Here is a 24,958-nt window from a genome sequence, read left to right on the forward strand (position 1 = left end):
CATTTTAAGCTTTGTTCCTCAAATATTTGCAAAACCGTTTTCTGTTTTCAAAAGTATTCACTTGTTTTTCAAAGCTCTAAAATCTCCAAGTATCAGTTCATTTCACTGTTGCATAAAGAATATGTTCAATGATTCTCGTGTTTAGGTCTTAATTGTAATCTCCATGTTCTTAAGTGAACCACTGAGAGTCTGACTCTGTAAACCGTTGAGATAGAATTTTAAGTCTTGAAGCGGAGTATCTTTGAGCAAGGGAAAGTTTTGAAGAGGAGTAGCTTCAAGCAATTGCAGCCGAAGTAGGTTGGCGAGTTATTTTCATTGTAAGGGGTTTAGTTAAGTTTGAGTAAATTTCTAAACAAGCAATAAAATAACGGTTGGACGTAGGCTCCGGAGTAGGAGCTGAACCAATTTTTTAAACATCGTCTTGTTTGTTTATTTACTTTTACATTCGTTTATACTTTGCATTTTTATCTACCTATCTCGTTGCAGTCTTTGTGCAAATGATCCATCATCTTGTTGCATAGACTGCTTTGTACCTCTTGTGAACTTACTATCCATTAAGTTTCTCAAGTTAGTACTTAATAGTTTTTACTTGTGTTTATTTTTAACCAAGTAAACGAGAAAATTTTTAAAAGGTACACCTAATTCACCCCCTTCCCCTCTTAGGTGTTCAATCGTTTTTAACTCTTCAATTGGTATCAGAGCCTCGTGCTCTTGATATTGGTTAAAACCAAAGAGTTGATCCTATAGTTATGGACGATTCAAAACATACTAAGTTTCCCATGTTTAAAGGAGAAAATTATGTTTGGCGGAAACACCGCATGGAACACTATGTCAAAGTTGCTGACTATGAATGTTGGTTGATCATTCAAAAGGGTCCCCTCAAAATTGAGGTGACTAATGACGATGGCACTAAGTCCCTCAAAAGTGAGGACAAATATGTTGAAGCCGATTATAGGAATGTCGAGAAAAACTCTAAAGCCATGTCCATTCTTCAATATGGCATTGGCGAACAAGAGATAAACCGGATATCCGGATGCTCCTCGGCTAAAGATATTTGGGATAACCTAAGCTTAGCTTATGAGGGAACGTCACAAGTCAAGAAGTGCCGTGTTGACCTTCTCATGCAACAATATGAGATGTTTAACATGGGAAGAGACTAGTCAATCAATAGTCTATCTTCACGTTTCTCTAGTATTGTTAATGATCTTAAGAGTCTAGGTAGAAGCTTTGAGTCCGAGGATTTAGTCCGAAAGATCCTTCGAAGCTTAACTGAAAAGTGGCAACCGAAGGTGATGGCTATTGAGGAAGCTAAAGACCTTGCCCTACTTTCCCTTAATGAACTTATGGGCTTACTCATGGCTCATGAGCTTACACTCACAAAACGCTCTAGTGAAAGTTCTAAGGGAAAGGGACTCGCTCTCTATGCTCTCTCAAGTGATGAGGAGGATGGAGATGACGAGTTTGCTATGTTCACTAAAAACATGGTGGGCATAATCAATGGTCGTGGATCTCAAAGGTTCAACAAGAATACTAGCAAAAGACGTTTTCCCAAAAGAAGATCTAGTTCCACTATGGGTTGCTTCAAATGTGGTGAAAACGGTCACCAAATAAAAGAATTCCCTAAGTGGAATGACATCAAATCTAAAGAAAAGCGTGATTTTGCTAAAAGAGATACAAGAACAAAGTAATGACAGCCATTTGGGGCATGTCCGATTCCGATGAGGACGATGTCCTTGAGGAAGAATTAGACGCTAAAATGTGCATCTCTTCTCAATCAATCAATGATGTTCGAAAGTCAACAAAGAAACAAAATGTCAAATGTCTTATGGCTCACTCCATGGACTCAGATTCAGATTCAAATAATGAGGTAAATAAGCTCAAGAAAAAGGTTCGATCTTTCTCTAAAGACAAAGTTTGTCTCCTCTTAGACCAATTCATTGATAAGTGTCATGTCCAAAACAATAAATTGGAGGCTATGCAAACTGAATTAAAGACATAGCCGAAGAAAATGTTGGTTTGAAAGAATGTCTAAATGAGGTTGATCAACCTAGTACATCATTGAGTCTTGAAAAGGAGATTAAAAAGCTCTGAAAACAGAATTTGTTTCTTGCTAAAAGGGTTGATGAAACGCATGCAATAGTGCACTGCACTGTTGCATCTGTATCTAACAAAGGAGATGAGTCCCTCGTCAAAACTGTGTCCTCACTAACAAAAGAACGTGACCGGCTCTTGATTGATCTTACAACATGCGAAATTCAAAAAGATGATCTTGTCAAAATTGCTGAAATGTTGAACGACGAGTCAAGTCATGTTAAATGTGCTTTAGATCGAGTGCAAAAATCAAACGATGACCTTCTTGTTCAAATTGAAACTCTGAAAAAGGTTGAACAAATCCATGCAACAGATGATGCAACTGTTGCATCTGAGTCTAAAAGGGAAATTGGGACTCTCACAAAACATGTGTCCTCACTAACTAAGGAACGTGACTCTCTGCTAGCTGACCTCACTTTGTGTAAAAGAGATAACAAGCAACTTGAGCAAATTGGCTTATTGCTTAGTGATAAAGTAAGACATTCTAAACACGCTTTCGACAAAGTAGGTCAATAAATCTTAATCATCTTGCTAAAATTGATACATTAACCAAAGAGCTAGATGAGGCTAAGATGTTTTACCTAAAATGGGAAGGAAGTCATAATGTTTTAAATTTTCCTCTAAAACAGTCCCAAGAGTATGAAAAGCTTGCAAAGAATGCTGAACTTGGTTTCAAATGCAGCAGTAGCACGCACTGTTGCATTCGAAACCAGGACCCAAGCAAAACTGATTTTAGAAGACGAAAGTACGTTGGACTTCCTGAATATGTTATTTGCAACTACTGTGGTAATACTGGTCATGAGCTTAACAATTGTGAAAAAGGAAAATGTGACCTAGAAAAGAACACTAAATTAGCTAAAAAGGTATGGATCAAGAAAGACTTGGTGAAACAAGCTAGTGTCAAGAAGGGACCCAAACTTGTTAGGGTTCCCAAACTAACTGTTTGATCTTGTATAGGCATTAGTGGGAGGCAGCAGCAATTGGTACTTAGATAGTGAATGATCTCGTCACATGACGGGAGAAGAAAACCAATTCCTCTCGCTAGAAGCCTACAAAGGTGGCATGATGAGTTTTGGTGACAAAAAACGAGGTGAAATCATTGGTATTGGAAAGGTTGGTAAGTCAAAGTCACTATGTGTCGAAAAAGGGTTGCTTGTCAAAGGTTTGAAAAACAATCTTCTAAGCATTTAACAATTGTGTGATTGAGATAACATTGTTGAATTTCATGCTAGTGTATGTAGAATACTTGATGGTAAAATTAGAGAGTTAATTCTTGAAGGTAAGCGTGTCAAAGATGTGTACATGACTAACCTATGCTCAATGTCGGGTCAAACTTTATCATGTATGAGTGTTCATAAAAATAACCCTTGGCTTTGGCATAAAAGGTTCGGTCATGTTAATGCTAAAAACCTTAATACTCTCAAGAAACTTGAGCTAGTAGATGGCATGCCTAACATGAAATTTGAGTTTAAATCACTTTGTGATGATTGTGTTAAAGGTAAACAAGTTAAATGCTCCTTTAAATCCAAAAATTTTGTTAGCACTTCTCGTGTCCTTGAACTTGTTCACATTGAGTTATGTGGACCCATGCATATTGTTAGCAACGGTGGAAGTCGCTATATTTGTATGGTTGTAGATGACTTTTCAAGATATGTTTGACTACTTTTCTTAACTTCCAATTCAAAGACCAAGCATTTGATGAATTCTTAATTTGGGTTAAAATGGTTCAAAATAAATTTGGTCTAAAACTTACATCCTAAAGATACGACCATGGTGTTAGTTATTTAGACCAAATAAGACTATCTTAGTGATAATAAAATTACAAACTAATTTTATTATGAGGTCTAAATCTACATGCATGCAAAGGCAAATAACAAAAAGATGGTATAAAACCATCTTACGAGAAAATTTCCTTACATTGATTAAGGCAAATATGGGCACTGCAAAGGTCTCCTACCTTTGTAGTTCTTGAGCTATAAAATGTTAAGGAAGATCCTCCAAGAACAAGTACCCAAAGTTGAGTACCTCCTTTAATTAGCACCCAAGAATCAACCCAAAACACTACTAAAATTACTAACTAGGTAATTGAAGTAATAACCTTGTATTATGTAATATTATTACACTAATAATATTAGATAATGTATATTATAATTTGTCATTTTTATTTGAATATATGATCAACAAATTGATCAAGTTTTATGAAGAAAAGAAGTAAAAATGATCTTTTTTCCTCTTCTTCAAACCGGTCAAGGAGCTCTCTTTAGAGGGTATTTTTTTCTCAAAAATCTTATCCATGCAAGTGTGTAATGAGGGGTATTTATAGAGCTCTCAAATTTAAACAATTGAGAGGAACATCACATGTGATCTTACCATAAAATTTTGACAAAAAGTGGTTATTTAAAGACCTTAAGAAACTGGTCCAAATGGACCCTAGTTGGTCCATTTTGATTTCCAACATTTGTCGCACAAATGCTTATAAGTCTTATATTTAAATATCCTATATAATATTAATTTGATTATTTAACACTTAATAATACAAATTAACAATTAATGACCACTTAACATTTGGGTAATTATTAGACCATTTTATCAACATAAAATGTGTCCCATGATCCCTTATTAGCTAATTTTACAACTCTTGTAAATTAAAATAGCTAATTACCTTTACCTCAAAACTTATAAACATATCATATAAATTTAATTAATTAACTATTAATTATTAAATTTCAATTAACATTTATTAATTAATTATCGAATAATTAAATAATAAATTTCCTTGGCCCGAGTTCATAACTCGTCATCAAATAATATATTCACTTGACTTATTAAAAGTCAATTAATACAAGGATTAATTTGTATCTCATACAAATAATTAGTTTTTCCATTTGGGCATCATCCTATAGGTGTGACCTAAAGGGATCAGTTGATCACCGCTGTCACACGACAGTAATGTCAAACTCTAGTCAGCCAATCATTATCGATTAACGATGACCAGCTGACAAAATAAATAAATAAATCCCTGATATTCCTTTAACGAGATTTAATATGTAAACGCACTTATTGTGGAGGACACTACTCCAACAATCTCCCACTTGTCCGACACAAGTGTGCGTTACCAATTCTCTTGTCCAATAATATCTCCCACTCAATGCAAGATGTCTTTCAGGTCGTTCTTGCACGTGATCATATCATAAAGTGGTTTCCTCGATCAGAATAATGATTGTCTGACCGGATAATCTACTATAGATCTCATCCGAGCGTGGCCACGCATTTCCGTCACCTCTCCTCGAGTGGCCTTGAGATAAAATATGACTTAAATGGACAATCTTGTTGACCTATTTTCTTTGTTCGATACAGATCACAATGATCTAGTAAATGCCCATCGGCCTCCTTTTGACGGCGCGACCTAGAACAAAAACCTAAGCCGCCGGAAAACCATACCAACTCAAATAAATAGTCACCAGTCTAAAGAATTGACTCATAGGAATAAATAGAAATCCTCGCCACGACCCAGCAACAAAAGGACTCTATAAACGGTCACTGTCCGACAAATTGTCTCACAATCTGCCTATGTAATCGACCAGCCATCACTATGACCATATGACAGTCGAACTTGTCATCTATCGTCTTACAATCTAGTCACTCCGAGACGTCACCTCATTAAGTAACCAGGGACAAAATACAATGTTAATCCAGTTTACTTTAATAGGGTTCGACATTGTCACTACAACCTATTTGGATAAAAACAAAGTATTTTAAATTCAGATATAAAACTAAATACAACGATAAATGTAATTATCATATATGAAATAATAAATACAATATCTTAATTATTACATATCATATAATTTACAACAGTGCTGACATTTCTCTCAATCCCATCGAAACTACATGACTATCATGTTTAGCTTGAGACAATGGCTTGGTTAAAGGATCAGCGATGTTGTCAGCTGTCCCAACCTTACATACTGTAATTTCTTTCTTTTCAATAAAATCTATAATTACATGAAATTTCCTAAGTACGTGTCTAGACTTGTTACTAGACTTGGGCTCTTTTACTTGAAAAATTGCCCCACTGTTATCACAATATAAAGTGATGGGATCCTCGGCGGATCGGAACTACTTTCAGTTCCTCTAAGAATTGCCTAATCCAAACAGTTTCCTTTGCAGCTTCAGAGGCGGCAATGTACTCAGCTTCCGTTCTAGAATCAGCAGTCACAGACTCCTTAAAACTTCTCCAGCAAACCGCCCCTCCGTTCAACAAAAAGACAAAACCAGCCTGAGATTTCAAATCATCCCTATCGGTTTGGAAACTGGCATGCGTATAACCTCTTATACGTAATTCAGATTCTCCTCCAAATACTAACAATGAATCCTTTGTCCTTCTCAAGTACTTTAGAATATTCTTGACGGCTGATGCCCGTCGTTGTATGCACCAAAGATAAATTTATAATTCCTAACTACAACTATAGATAGCGGTAGCAGGGTCGAACCATAGAGAGGCAGATGTAATTATTAGTTGTCTAATTTCAGTCTAAGGTAACGATTATGTGGGGGTTGTTTTGAATTGGTCTATAACTAATGAGCAATAAACTAAAGAAATGTATAAAATCAAATATAAAAGGGGTACTAAGATGGTCGGTTCACTGTAGTTTCGGCAGTAGCATATTAAGTAGGTCTGAAATAAACACATGAGGCGGGAAAACAAGAGGCCCTCTCGGTCCACTCTCAACAAGTAGTGTCTTTCGATCTCACTACGGGTCCCTAATATCACTAGTACTGACTCTCGTCCTGAAAAGTGACTAAAAGCCTAAACTCTACCTATCTTTCGATCTTAGCATAGTTTAGTCGTTTTAATTGGTAGTCTAACAACTTTCCCTATCTTTCGATCTAATGGGTCGGTCAAATACTAAGCATTCAACTAGTCGCGTGCACTCGATTCGTCAAATATAGAATTTAAATCAATTAAAATGAAGCAAAACCTCACGTGGCCAGTCGATCGACCAGGGTGTGCGGTCGATCGACCATGGCGCGATTCTGGTCGTATCATTCTACTGCCGCCTAATTCTACAGATTCCCTACATCCTAACACGAGGTATTTAGCTACTCATGATATTGGTAAAAACAACAACAACAAGATTAACGAAATAGACTACTGAATTCATGCTTAAATGTACGGAACAAAAGATTAGCATAAAACGATAATTATGGCTTCGGGAAACTAATCTATCAATTCTAGCTACGAACGAAATAAAGCAATAAAACTGAAATGATGAATAAAGGAATACCAGTAGAAGAATTGCAGGAAGAAAATCAAAAGCACGAACGAAAGGAATTGTATTGAATGATTCAACTCGAAAACCAAACCCTAATTAATGATAAACTAAAACTGGATAAAAAGCTGAATAAAACTCCATAGAAAACTTGATGTCAGGTTACGTTATATAGGAATATAACGTAACAACTTATTCCTAAACCTAATATACATTGGGCTTCTTTATTCTCGATCTTTTTATTTTCGTCAGATTAGCGGCTTGATCGATCGACCACTGGGACCGGTCGATCGACTGAGGTATGCTGAACAGGAGTTCCTGTAAGTCGGGCTTTGGTCGATCGACCATAGGGTCCAGTCGATCGACTAGAGTAGCTGATAATCCGCTTTTAATTCTTCATAAAGTTGTCTTTTAGGCCTCGAAATGCGCACCAAGCTCGTTCCTTGAGTAAATACTTCACGTCAAATGCAATGCAAGGTACTCGGGGACGGATTTAGCTTGATTTCTACTCATTCCCGCATAAATCTGCAATATTACATAAAAATACGAAAGTAGACGAAATGGGGCAAATAGTAGCATAAACTACATAAATGAGCTCTGAAATGCGTGTAAAATGAGGTGTAAAACGTCATATAAAAGACACGCATCAAACTTCCCCAAACCAAACCCTTGCTTGTCCCCAAGCAAGAACTAGACTCGATCCTAAAACCTAGTTGGAAAGTGTTCAATCTCAGAGCGAAATGCAGCATGTAAAGCCTAAACCAATTTAATGCAACAACTAACAATCAATTAGCAATATGAATCATGCAAACGAGTTATGAAGTCGTTAAAAACCTGCTGAATTGTCAACTATAGAGACTTATCAAATCGGACTCTCACGGGTCACTCATATCACTCAATAAATACAGGTGAATATATGTAAAAGATAGAAAGAATTCATTTTGTAGTGACTCTCACCTAACTACGACCTATAAGAACATGCCTGCAATCTAATATGAAAATGATCTCTACAACCATACATATGCATTCCAACCAACAGATGACCATGACACATGTCGAGGTAAATATGGATATGTGAGGTAATGGGTAAGAAGAGGCAAAGATAATTATGGGAGTGTGGAGGTACAGGTGATCAAGCTAGTACCTAACAAAGCCATATGACAACATCCAACTTCTTGCTCAAAATCAACAATAAAACCCGGTGCTAATTAGAAGCACAAATCTCGCAATCTCCATAATAATTAATTAATCAGCTCCCCATAAGATAGAAATGCAATATGGGAGCAAAAATCGCCATTTGAATAAAGACTTTAAACTATGCGAATTGAGTTTTTTTCTTCTTTCCTTCTTGGGCTGCAGTCGATCGACCAGGATGGGTAGTCGATCGACCGTATTTGAACAGTACAAAACTTTTTTCTTTTTCGAATCATTTTTCTTTTCCTTTTTTATTTTCTTTTCTTTTCCCTCCTTTATTCCTTTTTCATCTCTTCCCAACGTCATCTCAAAATGAGCATTAGCTACCAAAAATGAAGTAATAATCCCAAGAATATAAACTACTAGCTTGACAAGGGCAGGCTAAATGTAGGATGTAGTAAACGGGACAAAAAGGCTATTTTTGGCAGTGTGGCGCTTATGGGCAATATTGAACAAAGGAAACCTCTTCCACATGTGTCAACTAACCACAAACCGAATGCATACAGGTATTAAGCAGATTAAGTTCATATTTATGCACATTTATGTAACATGCCTCATAAGGAGTAACTACTCACAATCCTAGAATGTCACCAGTTATAGGCTCTAAACCTCAGAATATGATGTAGCTTGCCAAAATTTTAAGTCAAGTTTCAAGTCCAACAAGGATATTTAACGAAAACTCGTAGACTATGCATATGCGATTCTACTAATAACATGTCAATTAGCAAGGCTTAGGCATAAACATATGCAAATGCAATGTCATCATTGAAATACTACCGTTCCGACTCGACCTATATGCTAAAATAAACGTGCATTTTTTTGAAATTTTTCAAATTTTTCACTTTTTTTTGAAATTTCGGTATATATAAGAGAAAATAAACAACAATGCAAGACAAGAATGTAAACGTGAATACAATCAAATGGAATGCAACGCAAAACTCTTCCCCAAACCAAATCGCACAATGTCCCCATTGTGCAAAATCATATATAAAGAAGCAAAAGGAAAGCGGGAATTTGCGTTAAATTAACTACGTAAGACATGAAGTAAGAACTCGGAAACTCATAAGACTTTGAGCGCAGCAAAAGGAAACCTCCCCAAACCAGCGTGAGCTAGGAGGTTTCAGTAGCTAGCAGTGCTACCAATAAGTACCTGAAAAGACAAACAATACCACGCATAAAACGAGAAAAACAAAATTGGGACGATAAAACTATGTGCAAAGTTAAGAAAAATGGAAGAAATCAGAAATAAATCAGCGAATAAAGTGGAGAGAAAACTCCCTCAATTCCGCAAAACGACCCAACACAGCAGGGGAAAGGTCGTGAACAGGTACAGCAGCGACAGTGGTCGATCGACCACATCACCCAGTCGATCGACCAGGATGAACAAGAACAGTAGCTCCTGGAAATCGCAGCTCAGTCGATCGACCATAAGGGGCAGTCGATCGACCGAGAAACCCGCTGTAACTTTCTGATTTCTTCGAATTAGCTCAACAAATTGAGCTATCAAGGTCTACAAACCTGCAAAAACACGTAATAACGCGCCCAAAAATTGCGCCAAACCCAAAAGCAATAGTCTAAAGTGTATTAAAATCCTAAACAAACTTATTAAAATGCGAAGTCTCGCGCACACGAAAACAATAAAAAATCTTAAAAAGCAATAAAATGTAAGTTTGAAAACACATGTGATCAACTAGTAGTTGATCAAGAACGGCCACGGAATGGCCCACTTGGTTGGCTTCTGGCTACAAGAAGCAGCCTCTACAGTGCTCATCTCCTCAGCTGCACTCTTCTCAACTCCAACATCCGCAGAGCTCAATGGATCAGCAGCTTCAACATCCTCCTAAGTAATGACCTCTTCTGGCTCATCAAAGTCCAAGTCGGACTCACTCACTTTGACTGGCTCATCTTCAAGCTCCTCATCAGTGCCATAGCTAAGACATTCTAAGCCGCCTCTTGAAACGACTGGCTCCCTCACAGCTGGAGCAACATGCAGCTCTTCCTTCCCCAAACCAGCTCCTGCAACATCCAAGACAGAAGAATCGTCCTCCAATTTGCTCCCAATCTGGGACGGAGGTGTTATAATAGGAACAGGCATAGAGACAGGCATATCAGGAAGCACAAAACAGGATTTCTTTTCAGAAACCGTATTACAAGTTATTGGCCACATGGGGTCTTTCTTCTTAGATGTCTGGGCAAAGACAATGGAGTGTTTCCCTACTTTGAAGGTCAAAGTCCCTAAACCAACATCTATAACTGCACCAGCAGTGTGCAGAAATGGTCTACCCAATATGATAGGAATGTGGGCATCCTCGGGCATATCTAGTACAACGAAGTCAACAGGGAAAAAGAACATTCCTATTTGCACAGGAATGTCCTCTAAGACTCATATAGGCTGGACCGCAGATCGGTCAGCCATCTGTACCATCATGTTGGTAACTGCAAACCTAGTCAATTTGAGCTTCCTAGCAAGACTCAAGGGCATAACGCTAATACTGGCTCCTAGGTCACATAAGGCCTTCTCAATAGGAAAGGTGCCAATATTACATGGGACTAAAAAACTACCTGGGTCTTCTAGCTTATGGGGTGCAGTATGGGTTAGATAAGAACATGACTCCTCAGTGAGTGCGACAGTATGCACAGTTTCAAGTGACTTCTTTTTAGACAATAATTGCTTCATAAATTTCATGTAAGAAGGCACTTAATTAACTAATTCAAGAAAAGGAACTTGTACGTTTAAGCTACGAACAACATTTTCAAATTTATTAAACGATACCTGTTCCTTCGTCGACACCAATCTCTCTAGATAAGGGGCTGTAAGAAGCAACTTAGCCCTTTCCTCCAAGTCTCTCATGCCGGCATCGGTGGACTTAGGCTGAAAATCCACCACCTTCTCCTTGTTGTAACTTGACCCTTCTTCAGACCGTCTCAAAAATGAACCATTAATCGCCATTGGGTCGTACTTCGGAACCGGGACTGACTCATCAGCATTTGGGTCTTGCCCCAATATTTTCGGAGTTGTCGTACCCCGAAACAAGTGGTCCCTCAAGTTATTAGGAATGGGAGGACGAAAAGATTCACCTTCAAAGATCTTTGTCGATCGATCGATCGGGTTGGTGGTCGATCGACCGACTTCTACAGACTGAAGCTACTTTTTGTCACGGACCGTCGATCGATCGGGTATGTATGTCAGTCGATCGACTGACATACCTGGTAATCGTCTTTTTCTTTCCACTGTTCGTTCCAGTTTTCTTCTGACTCGGTTCCGCCTCATCTTTTTCAGCGATGTCCTCGACCATAGCGGGACCTTCAAGGGTAGACCCACTCCTCAAAGTAATGGCATTAAGGGTCTCCTTTTGGTCAGTTTGCGTCGGTAAATGTCCCGGAGCTCGAGTTGTATTCTTGCTTGCCAATTGAGGATTTTGGCTTTCTAACATTTTCATCCCGGCCTCTCTAGCTTGAGACTCTTTCAGCAACAGATTCTTCAATTCGGCAAATTCGGAACCTTGGGACTGCTGCTGTTGTTGAGGGACATACGGAGGCTTTTGGAACTGTTATTGCTTATGAGGGGGGCACATAACTTTGCTGCTGCTGCTGTGGAGGTGGAGTTGGATTTTGAACATTCTGGCTACTCCACCTCAAATTTGGATGGACATTCGGCTCAAAATACGTGTTTGTCTGCCTATAATGTTGAAAGGCAGCACAAGACTCAAAGGGGTTAGGACAGTTGTCTGAAACATGTCCCTCAGCTCCACATCTTTTACAGACGAAAGGACCGTCTGACACAACATTCACATGATAAATCCCTCCTTTTGAAGCTCCTCCCAACTCGTACTTATCAAATCTCGCCGTAAGAGCTTCTAATGCAGCTACAGAAGAAGATTCAGCAGCTCTCCTTTGATTTCCCCTGGAATTTCCATACTCAGCTTTATGGGTGGCCAAGTCATCAATGATCTTCCACCCCTTAGTTTCCCCCATATTCTCCTGGAATCTGCCGCTAGCTGCTGCATCCAGGATAGCTCTCTGATCGTCATAAAGCCCATTATAAAATTGATTGCATAGGCTCCACTTCTCAAACCCATGGTGCGGAATAGTTCACACCAGCTTCTTGAAACGGACCCATGCCTCATGAAAGTTCTCATCAGGACCCTGTTTAAAGCTCGATTTGAGCTCTAATAGCATTCGTCTTCGAGGCAGAGAAATACTTCTTATAGAATGCTAAGGCCAGAGAATTCCAGTCAGTGATCCCATTACCAGCTCGATCCAGGTCTCTATACCACTCCCTTGCAGCATCACGGAGTGAGAATATAAACATTGTCTCCTTCACCTGGTCCTGGGTCACACTGGTCGGTGGGGGTATAGAGCAGCAATAGTCAATAAATATCTCCATATGCTTGGCTGCATCTTCATTTGCAGCTCCCCTGAATTGGTTCCTCTCAACCAAGTTGATATAAGAAGGCTTCGGTTCGAATTTTCTATCTGCTCCCGTTAATTCGAATCCCTTATATAGATTCGTAGCTGTCGGCTCCGAGTGACTGGCTATAGTTGCTTCTTCAGCCATCTCTAGAAAATCTGGAGAAGTGGCGGTCTCAGCTGATGAATCAGAAATAGGAGATGAATGTGGATCCTCCTCAAACAGCTCGTTCTCGTAGTAACTAGACAGAGTACTCAGCTCTTCCACTGTCGGCAATATCCTAGATGATCGTCTCAACTCGCGCAAAGTCTTCTCAATCTCAGGATTGAACGGTAGTAATTCACCACCCTGTGACCTGCGCATAAGAAGAAACTACAAAAGGAATATGAGAATAGTTTAAGGAACGAATGTCCCTTAAACTAAGAAACAGACTAAAATAAAACAACTAAAAATTAGAACAATTGCCTCCCCGGCAACGGCGCCAAAATTTGATGCCCGTCGTTGTGTGCACCAAAGATAAATTTATAATTCCTAACTACAACTATAGATAGCGGTAGCAGGGTCGAACCACAGAGAGGCAGATGTAATTATTAGTTGTCTAATTTCAGTCTAAGGTAACGATTATGTGAGGGTTGTTTTGAATTGGTCTATAACTAATGAGCAATAAACTAAAGAAATGTATAAAATCAAATATAAAAGGGGTACTAAGATGGTCGGTTCACTGTAGTTTCGGCAGCAGCATATTAAGTAGGTCTGAAATAAACACATGAGGCGGGAAAACAAGAGGTCCTCTCGGTCCACTCTCAACAAGTAGTGTCTTTCGATCTCGCTACGGGTCCCTAATATCACTAGTACTGACTCTCGTCCTGAAAAGTGACTAAAAGCCTAAACTCTACCTATCTTTCGATCTTAGCATAGTTTAGTCGTTTTAATTGGAAGTCTAACAACTTTCCCTATCTTTCGATCTAATGGGTCGGTCAAATACTAAGCATTCAACTAGTCGCGTGCACTTGATTCGTCAAATATAGAATTTAAATCAATTAAAACGAAGCAAAACCTCACGTGGCCAGTCGATCGACCAGGGTGTGCGGTCGATCGACCATGGCGCGATTCAGGTCGTATCATTCTACTGCCGCCTAATTCTACAGATTCCTTACATCCTAGCACGAGGTATTTAGCTACTCATGATATTGGTAAAAACAACAAGATTAACGAAATAGACTACTGAATTCATGCTTAAATTAACGGAACAAAAGATTAGCATAAAACGATAATTATGGCTTCGGGAAACTAATATATCAATTCTAGCTACGAACGAAATAAAGCAATAAAACTGAAATGATGAATAAAGGAATACCAGTAGAAGAATTGCAGGAAGAAAATCAAAAGCACGAACAAAAGGAATTGTATTGAATGATTCAACTCGAAAACCAAACCCTAATTAATGATAAACTAAAACTGGATAAAAAGCTGAATAAAACTCCATAGAAAACTTGATGTCAGGTTACGTTATATAGGAATATAACGTAACAATTTATTCCTAAACCTAATATACATTGGGCTTCTTTATTCTCGATCTTTTTATTTGCGTCAGATTAGCGGCTTGGTCGATCGACCACTGGGACCGGTCGATCGACTGAGGTATGCTCAACAGGAGTTCCTGTAAGTCGGGCTATGGTCGATCGACCATAGGGTCCAGTCGATCGACTAGAGTAGCTGATAATCCGCTTTTAATTCTTCATAAAGTTGTCTTTTAGGCCTCGAAATGCGCACCAAGCTCGTTCCTTGAGTAAATACTTCACGTCAAATGCAATGCAAGGTACTCGGGGATGAATTTAGCTTGATTTCTACTCATTCCCGCATAAATCTGCAATATTACATAAAAATACGAAAGTAGACGAAATGGGGCAAATAGTAGCATAAACTACATAAATGAGCTCTGAAATGTGTGTAAAATGAGGTGTAAAACGTCATATAAAAGACGGGCATCAACGGCTATCCAGTGACTCTTACCTGGAGTTTTCTGATAACGACTCGTCATACTCAAAGCATACGAGAAGTCAGGACGAGAACACATCATAGCATACATGATCAATCCAACAGCGGAAGCATAGGGAATCGATTTCATGCGTTCAATATCCTTAGGCTCAGTAGGACACTGTGACTTACTCAAAGTAATCCCACTGCCTATAGGTAAAAAACCTCTCTTGGAGTTTTTCATATTGAATCGTCAAGAATCTTATCGATATAGGCTTCTTGACTCAAAGCTAATATCCTTTTGGATCTATCCCTATAGATCCGGATACCCAAGATGCGCTGAGCTTCTCCCAAATCTTTCATTTGAAAGTGATTTCTTAACCACTTCTTGACAGAAGCAAGCATATCTACATCATTCCCAATGAGTAATATGTCGTCCACATATAGAAGTAAGAAAATAACTTTACTCCCACTAAACTTCATGTATAAACATGGTTCCTCAACACTTCGAGAAAAACCATTCTGTTTAATAACATGATCAAAACGATGATTCCAACTCCTTGATGCTTGCTTAAGACCATAAATGGATCTCTTAAGTTTGCATACTTTGTTAGGATTTTTAGGATCCACAAAAGCCTCATGTTGTGTCATGAACACTTCCTCTTCCAGAAACCCGTTCAGGAAAGCGGTTTTGACATCCATTTACCATATCTCATAATCATGAAATGCAGCAATTGCTAACATTATCCGAACAGATCTAAGCATAGCAACTGGTGCAAAAGTTTCATCATAGTGTAAACCATGAACCTGGGTGAAACCTTTTGCCACCAATCTAGCTTTGTAGACATCTTTATGTCCATCCATGCCGATTTTAATCTTGAATATCCACTTACACTGAAGAGGTCGAACATCTTTAGGTAAGTCAACCAGGTCCCATACCTGATTATCGTACATGGAATCCATTTTGGATTGCATGGCCTCGAGCCATAGCTTAGAGTCAGAACTAGTAATAGCTGCTTTGCAGGTCTTAGGTTCATCACTTTCCAAAAGTAAAACCTCATAGTCACCATCTTCCTCAATAACACCAAGGTATCTATCAGGCTGGTGACTAACCCTCTCTTACCTCCTAGGTTCAGAAGGAACAATAACCGATTCAGACGTAGAATGAACATCTTCCTGTACTGTCACATTAGTTTGTGGCTCTTGAACTTCATCAAGTTCAAATTTTACCTATAGATCCGGATACCCAAGATGCGCTGAGCTTCTCCCAAATCTTTCATTTGGAAGTGATTTCCTAACCACTTCTTGATAGAAGCAAGCATATTTACATCATTCCCAATGAGTAATATGTCGTCCATATAAAGAAGTAAGAAAACAACTTTACTCCCACTAAACTTCATGTACAAACATGGTTCCTCAACACTTCGAGAAAAAAATATTATGTTTAATAACATGATCAAAACGATGATTCCAACTCCTTGAAGCTTGCTTAAGACCATAAATGGATCTCTTAAGTTTGCATACTTTGTTAGGATTTTTAGGATCCAGAAAACCCTCATGTTGTGTCATGAACACTTTCTCCTCCAGAAACCCGTTCAGGAAAGCGGTTTTGACATCCATTTGCCATATCTCATAATTATGAAATGCAGCAATCGCTAACATTATCCGAACAGATCTAAGCATAGCAACTGGTGCAAAAGTTTCATCATAGTGTAAACCATGAACCTGGGTGAAACCTTTTGCCACCAATCTAGCTTTGTAGACATCTTTATGTCCATCCGTGCCGATTTTAATCTTGAATATCCACTTACACTGAAGAGGTCGAACATCTTTATGTAAGTCAACCAGGCCCCATACCCAATTATCGTACATAGAATCCATTTCGGATTGCATGGCCTCGAGCCATAGCTTAGAGTCAGAACTAGTAATAGCTGCTTTGCAGGTCTTAGGTTCATCACTTTCCAAAAGTAAAACCTCATAGTCACCATCTTCCTCAATAACACCAAGGTATCTATCAGGCTGGCGACTAACCCTCTATGACCTCCTAGGTTCAGAAGGAACAATAACCGATTCAGACGTAGAATGAACATCTTCCTGTACTGTCACATCAGTTTGTGGCTCTTGAACTTCATCAAGTTCAAATTTTCTCCCACTCTGTCTTCTAGAAATAAACTCCTTTTCTAGAAAGACAGCTTCACGAGCCACAAACACTTTGTTTCGCTACTATTGTAGAAGTAATATCCACAAGTTTCCTTAGGGTAGCCTACAAAAATACATTTTTCAGAACGATGTGCAAGCTTATCGTCAGACTTGCTCTTGACATAAGCATCACAACCCCATACTTTCATGTATCGTAAATTTAGGACCTTCCCTTTCCATATCTCATATGGAGTTTTTTCAGTTGCTTTAGTGGGACTTTGATTAAGTGAGTGTATAGCAGATGAAATGGCAAAACCCCAAAATGACTTAGGTAACTCAGTTTGACTCATCAGTGATCGGACCATATCTAATAAAGTTCGATTCCTCCTTTCAGCCACACCATTTAACTGTGGTATGCCAGGAGGAGTTAACTGGGATACAATACCACAGTCTTTAAGGTGATCTCTAAAGTCATTGCTTAAATACTCCCCACCACGATCTGATCGTAATGTTTGAATCTTCTTATTTAATTGGTTTTCTACTTCATTCTGAAACTCTTTGAACTTATCAAAAGCTTCACTTTTATACCTCATTAAGTAGATATACCCATATCTACTCATGTCATCGGTAAAAGTAATGAAATAGTCATAATTACCTCTAGCAGTGACTTTCATTGGACCACATACATTGGTATGTATTAAACCCAACAACTCACTAGCTCGAGATCCTTTTTCTAGAAATGGTGAACGAGTCATCTTGCCAAGAAGCCAAGATTCGCATGTACCAAATGATTCGAAATCAAAAGGTTTAATTATACTAGTTGACACTAGTCTTTTAATGCGCTTCTCGTTAATATGTCCTATTCGACAATGCCATAAATAAGATTGATCGGGATCACCTGTTTTGAGTCTTTTATTATCTAAATGATAAACATCGTTGAAAGTGTCTAGAATATAAATACCATTGATTGAAATAGCTTTTCTATATACAATCCCATTAAGGGAAAAAGTACAACGTTTGTCTTTAATTACAAAAGAAACACCTTCTTTGTCTAACACTTGATACTGATATTATATTCCTAGACAACGTCGGTACAAAATAACAATTATTAAGAAACAACTGCACTCCCGAAGCTAAATTAAGTACATAAGTTCCTACTGAGACGGCGGCTACTTTAGACCCGTTACCCATTCGGAGATCAACATCACCCTTGTTTAGCTTTGTTATGCTTTTTAGGCCCTGCAAATGATTGCACAAGTGAGAACCACAACCAGTATCTAATACCCAAGTTGTATTTAAAGCATAATTTATGTCTATCATAAAAGATTCGGTTGAGAAATTACATGTTGGCTTCATAATGCCAGCTTTGATGTCATCCAAGTATTTTGTGAAATTACGCCTCCAATGTCCCTTGTTATTACAGTAATTACAAGTATCTTTAAGAGGATTACCCTTTTTAGGCTTAGGCTTGGTAGAGAAACTCGCAATTGCTTTACCTTTGCCCTCCACCTGTACGGGCTTCTTACCTGCGTTCCTCTTAAACTGCTTCTTCCCCTTCACATTAATCGCAAGTACATCCTTCCTCGTACTCCCACTCAATCCCATATCCTTCTCTGCTTGCACAAGCAGAGAATGGAGCTCATATAAACTTTTTATCATGTTCGTCATATTATAATTTACCCTAAATTGGGTAAATCCTTTGACGTGAGAGAGAAAGAGAGTGGAGCACTCGGTCCACCACTAGTTCGTCGGGGATCTTACATCCTAACCCCTCTAAAGTTTCCACGTACTCAATCATTTTAAGTACGTGTGAACTTACAGGTTGACCATCTTTGAGGTTAGCCTCAAAGAAACGAACTGCGGTGTCATACTGAATTATCCTCGGGGCTTGAGAAAACATAGTAGAAAGCCTTGAGAATACTTTATGTGCATCGTGAAACTTGACACACTGCCTTTGTAAAGCAAGATCCATTGAAAAAATTAAAACATTTTTTACTGCAGCGGATTCCTTTTAATAATTAGAAAAAGCCTCTCTTACATAGGCAGTGGCCCTAGTACTAGGCGAAGGGGGAGAGGGATCGACAAGGTAGCGTAATTTTCCATCACCTGCGGCAGCTAATCGAAGTTGTTCCTCCCAATCTTTAAAATTACTATCAGCGGCTTTTAAAACATATTTGTCCATAAAAGAACGTAGACAAGAATCTCTAGCTATAGTGACGGTTTGACTACTAGAAGCCATCGTGATTACTACAAAGGAAATGAAAGGAAAGATTAACATTTATCGTCTAAATTTTTAACTTGTGAAACAAGTTCCCATTTATATAATGATCTTCTACTGAATTATATAAATGATTCCAAGATCCAATTTTATATAAACACGGGCACGGTGGACCGATTCAACCCATATTTATATAAATTTGGTGAGTCAACAACTTTGACTGATTCTACTACTAGAACTCTTGGTCGACAGATTTTCTTAATTCTATCTTTTAGCCCCAGAAATAATTATGGGCACGGTGGACTGATTCAACCCATAACTATTCTGTTGAGTCCAACCAATTTTCACGCGTAATAACTTTTATTATCCTACTACCCAACGTAAAAAGAGTGTACCTCGGTGATCCGAACCTACCTCTAATGAAGAAGGGATTCATAGGTGCTATTATTTGGTAAGGCTAATCTCAATTTTCAAACAAAGGTGAGAGATCTTATCAATTTAATTGTCTATCACTTTTAAGTGAACAAAATTTGTGAATGCTAGACAATTAGATCGATAACAACAAAATAAAACATGTAGTGACGATTTGGCATGAATGCATATAAAAAATAAAACAATCAGGTCTTAATATGGCCACCTAGTTAATCTAATTAATTTAAACTATTACACTTCGGAAACCAACTCCTTGGTCCCTTGAGTCTTCATATAATTGGCCTCCTTCTTTAGGATTTGGGAACGTCTTTTCGAAAACAACATCTTCATGAAAACTCCGTCTTTAGATGCTTCATCTAACTACTAATAATTAAATTACATAACAATTTCCTATTATACAATTTTTTAATAAAAATAAAAACTATTAATTAATTACAAATTGGGCGATGCGAAATCACAATTAATTGCAAAACAAGTCGATATTCCCTTACATTACGGGAAATACCAACTTCTATCTATGGCCATATTAGGAAAAATTACATAATTAAAATACTAAAAATCCAATGAATAATAAAAATGCATTATGTAAAAATGACATGCCAAATCGTCTAACTTACCAACAACGATCATTTGAGCTTGCTTTGACGGAATTTTTACCATTAAAATTCCATAATCAATTCTTAAAACACTTTTAAGATTTACATATCATACTAATCTGGTCTAATATCAAAATAATTATTCTCACTAATTATCTTGAATTTATATGGGATCAAAACTTAAACTAGTTTTAAACCCGTGCAAAATTGGACGGGTATGTATTTGGGCCAGTATTAATATTTTTGGATGTATATTTGTTTTTGCATTTCTATTGTACTTATCTAGTTGGTCTAAATCTACGATCTACATAATTCATGTTTAAATTTGTTAAAAACACGTGTTCACATACACTGGTTTATAAGGAAATAACGTAATCTACTCTTGTAAATAAAAATTGCATACATAAAAACTTTACATCCGGATAAAAGAAATATAATCTAATATAATCAATTTTAACATATGTATGTAATTCATTTGCGTTTTATGTTCGATCCCGTATATAAATGTTATTACTTCTTGAAATTATGTAATTTTATTATTATGTAATTTTGTTTTAAAAATTATGTAATTCAATTTCATTTACTCGCTTTTGTAATTCATTCTGCGTATATGTTATTAATTTTATTTACGCAGAATGTATAAAATTATTTCATAATATTAATTCATAGAATTTTTTCATAATATTATTTCATAGAATTGGTTGTAAGACGGAATTTATCGTATGTTTGAAAAGACGGAAATCTGAAGAAATAAATACATTGCACACTCACGGGTCCCACCATAACATGAATTTCCAAAAAAAAAACCTGCATTAATGATGTGGCGCGCTGAGGATTGAGTATTGTCTTTTGTATTAATATAGATAAGATTATAACAAAAAGACATAATAATTCACAATTATTATGGAAAAATTCCATTTAATTAAAATATTTATGGAAAAATAAATTTTTAAAGTTGTGTACATTCTGGTTTTACACCAAAATGACATGCATGTGAAAAATTTTGGTTTTGAAATTTATTTAAAACATTTTCACAATTTTCTCGGTAAAACGACAATTTTTACGATTTAATTCTAAATCAAATCATAAAAATTGAAAAAACTTTGAAATAAAATTGGGTGCATTTTGGAACAATTTAAAGGAGCCAAAAATTCAAAAATTTCGAGCCCGGAAAATAAATCAATATTTATTTGCAAAATAACCATTATTTACCAATTTTTATCAAATAAAAATTAATAAACTACCTAAATTAATCACATTAATTTAAAGTTTCTACTTGTCTCATAAATATAACATGAATGGGGTTATTTCAAAATAAATATGCATAAAATTAACATCCAACATAATTTAATTAACTCTTAATTAATTTTAATGCATTTTTAATCAATTTTATGCCATTTTAAGTCATAAAAAGTGAAAAAATATAACAAAAATCAAATTTTCTTCCCATATAACTCTAAGACCAGAATATTTACATGCAAGACCATATTATATGATAAAACTAATTTTAACTACATAATACCAAATTTTATTAATTTATCTCATAAATTACTAAAATCGTCTTAAGACTACATGCATGTATGTAACAATGCTCTGATACCACTTGTTAGTTATTTAGACCAAATAAGACTATCTTAGTGATAATAAAATTACATACTAATTTTATTATGAGGTCTAAATCTACATGCATGCAAAGGTAAATAACAAAAAGATGGTATAAAACCATCTTAAGAGAAAATTTCCATACATTGATTAAGGCAAATATGGGCACTACAAAGGTCTCCTACCTTTGTAGTTCTTGAACTATAAAATGTTAAGGAAGATCCTCCAAGAACAAGTACCCAAAGTTGAGTACCTCCTTTGATTAGCACCCAAGAATCAACCCAAAACACTACTAAAATTACTAACTAGGTAATTGAAGTAATAACCTTGTATTATGTAAAATCATTACATTAATAATATTAGATAATGTATATTATAATTTGTCATTTTTATTTGAATATATGATCAACAAAGTGATCAAGTTTTATGAAGAAAAGAAGTAAAAATGATATTTTTTTTCCTCTTCTTCAAACCGGTCAAGGAGCTCTCTTTAGAGGTTTTTTTTCTCAAAAATCGTACCCATGAAAGTGTGTAATGAGGGGTATTTATAGAGCTCTCAAATTTAAAAAATTGAGAGGAACATCACATGTGATCTTACCATAAAATTTTGACAAAAAGTGGCCTTTAAAGACCTTAAGAAACTGGTCCAAATGGACCCTATTTGGTCCATTTTGATTTCCGACATTTGTCGCACAAATGCTTATAAGTCTTATATTTAAATATCCTATATAATATTAATTTGATTATTTAACACTTAAATAATACAAATTAACAATTAATGACTACTTAACATTTGGGTAATTATTGGACCATTTTATCAACATAAAATGTGTCCCATGATCCCTTATTAGCTAATTTTACAACCTCTTGTAAATTAAAATAGCTAATTACCTTTACCTCAAAACTTATACACATATCGTATAAATTTAATTAATTAACTATTAATTATTAAATTCCAATTAACATTTATTAATTAATTATCGAATAATTAAATAATAAATCCCCTTGGCCCGAGTTTATAACTCGTCATCAAATAATATATTCACTTGACTTATTAAAAGTCAATTAATATAAGGATTAATTTGTATCTCATACAAATAATTAGTTTTTCCATTTGGGCATAATCCTATAGGTGTGACCTAAAGGGATCAGCTGATCACCGCCGTCACACGACAGTAATGTCAAACTCTAGTCAGCCAATAATTACCGATTAACGATGACCAGTTGCCAAAATAAATAAATAAATCCCTAATATTCCTTTAACGAGATTTAATATGTAAACGCACTTATTGTGGAGGACAATACTCCAACACATGGAACCGAATTTGAGAAGTCATCATTTGAGGACTATTGTAATGATCATGGTATTAGTCACAATTTTTCGGCCGCAAGAACACCTCAACAAAATGGGGTTGTGGAACGAATGAATCGAACTCTTAAAAACATGGCTAGGACTATGGTCATTAGCTCTAAAGTACCAAGGAACTTTTGGGCCGAGGCCATAAACACATCTTGTTACATCTACAATCGAGTCATGATTAGGAAAATAATTAATAAAACACCTTATGAATTACTACGAGGAAGAAAGCCTAACATCTCACATTTAAAATGCTTTGGTATTAAATGCCTTGTTCACAACAATAGCAAACACAACCTAGGTAAATTTGATGATCGTAGTGATGAAGGAGTATTTGTTGGTTATTCTAGTCATAGTAAAGCTCCCAAAGTTTACAACAAAAGGACTATGAAAATGGAAGAAAGCGTTAGTTCATGTAATATTTGACGAATCTAGTCTTTTATGTCCAATGAACAGGCTGATGATGAAGAGGAAGATGATGATTTAGAGATTGGAATGATTCGTCATGACATGGATATGGTGGAAGAGGCTGAGGAAGTTGTGCAACAGTCAGAGCCTCTGTTGCATGAAGAAGCTGGTCAAAATTTGGGGGGAACTAACCCTTCCTCATCTCAAAATAGAGCTAACTCACCTAGGGGGAATGAGGATGGTAGTGAACCATTCACTACTCAAACAGAAACTGATCCACAAACACCCTCACAAAATCACCCTCTTGCAACAGTCACTGCAATTGTTGCATCAGAACCAAACGAAAGAAATGAAGCCTCCAACACCATTGTTCCAAGAAAATGGAAACACCAAAACTCCCATCCTCCCACAAATCTGACTAGTGACCTTGAATCAGGAGTAAAAACCTGGTCATCCCTCCAAAACTTTTGTGCCTACAATGCCTACCACTCACAAATCAAACCTAGCCACATCACCATTGCTCTTAATGACTCATGTTGGGTGACAACTGTAACACCCCCATACACCAAGTGCCTTACCAGGACCACCTGATGCATGGGAATGCTACTATCTCGGTTATCCGAGGCAATGATAATCAAATAGACCATAAAGAAACGTACTTTAATAATAATGGTTAAAGCGATACAAACCAAATCCGAAACTGATAAAAGAAAATACAAATGTTCTCAAGATGCTAAATCAACTAAACAAAAGAACAACGTTCGACACAGCGAAAGACTTCTAAACCAGCTCGTGATGACTCAACCCAGCTATCCCATGCGCATCAATCACACCTACTCAATAACTGCTCACCATCCCCGAATGGATCACCACAGTTTTTAAAACATTTAATGGGGTTAGTACTGATTACATAAAACAAACAGCTGCAGCAAGACAATACCACAAACAACTCAATCAACACAACTCAATCACCACAACTCCATCTCATCTCCGCACACCTGACTACACACTGAAGTGTGTAGTCCTGCCAGAATACCCATCGCAACAAGTACTCCACACCACCAGTGGGGGACCGCAGCCGTTCCCACCTAAGCCCCGCTCATCTCATCCGAGCGATAAACCCATGTTCATTAATGTGCACATCCCCTTCTGTGGCGGGTTCCACAGAGGGCGAAACTAGGGCGTGAAGCCACTCCCGCAAGTGACTCCACTCAGCCAGGGACGCACCCCGAAGATCACAGACAGTTACACAACAATCAC

General features: G+C 37.1%; 1 protein-coding gene across 1 annotated transcript; it reads left to right on the forward strand.

The window, feature by feature from the left end:
* The first annotated feature begins 749 nt into the window (after positions 1–749).
* On the forward strand, positions 750–1,160 carry LOC141600670 (uncharacterized). Its single transcript, XM_074420912.1, has one exon. It carries the CDS (start codon positions 750–752, stop codon positions 1,158–1,160), a length of 411 nt encoding a protein of 136 aa, XP_074277013.1.
* Positions 1,161–24,958: the final 23,798 nt, after the last annotated feature.

This window comes from Silene latifolia, chromosome 9, assembly GCF_048544455.1.
Source record: "Silene latifolia isolate original U9 population chromosome 9, ASM4854445v1, whole genome shotgun sequence".
Classification (NCBI taxonomy): domain Eukaryota; kingdom Viridiplantae; phylum Streptophyta; class Magnoliopsida; order Caryophyllales; family Caryophyllaceae; genus Silene; species Silene latifolia.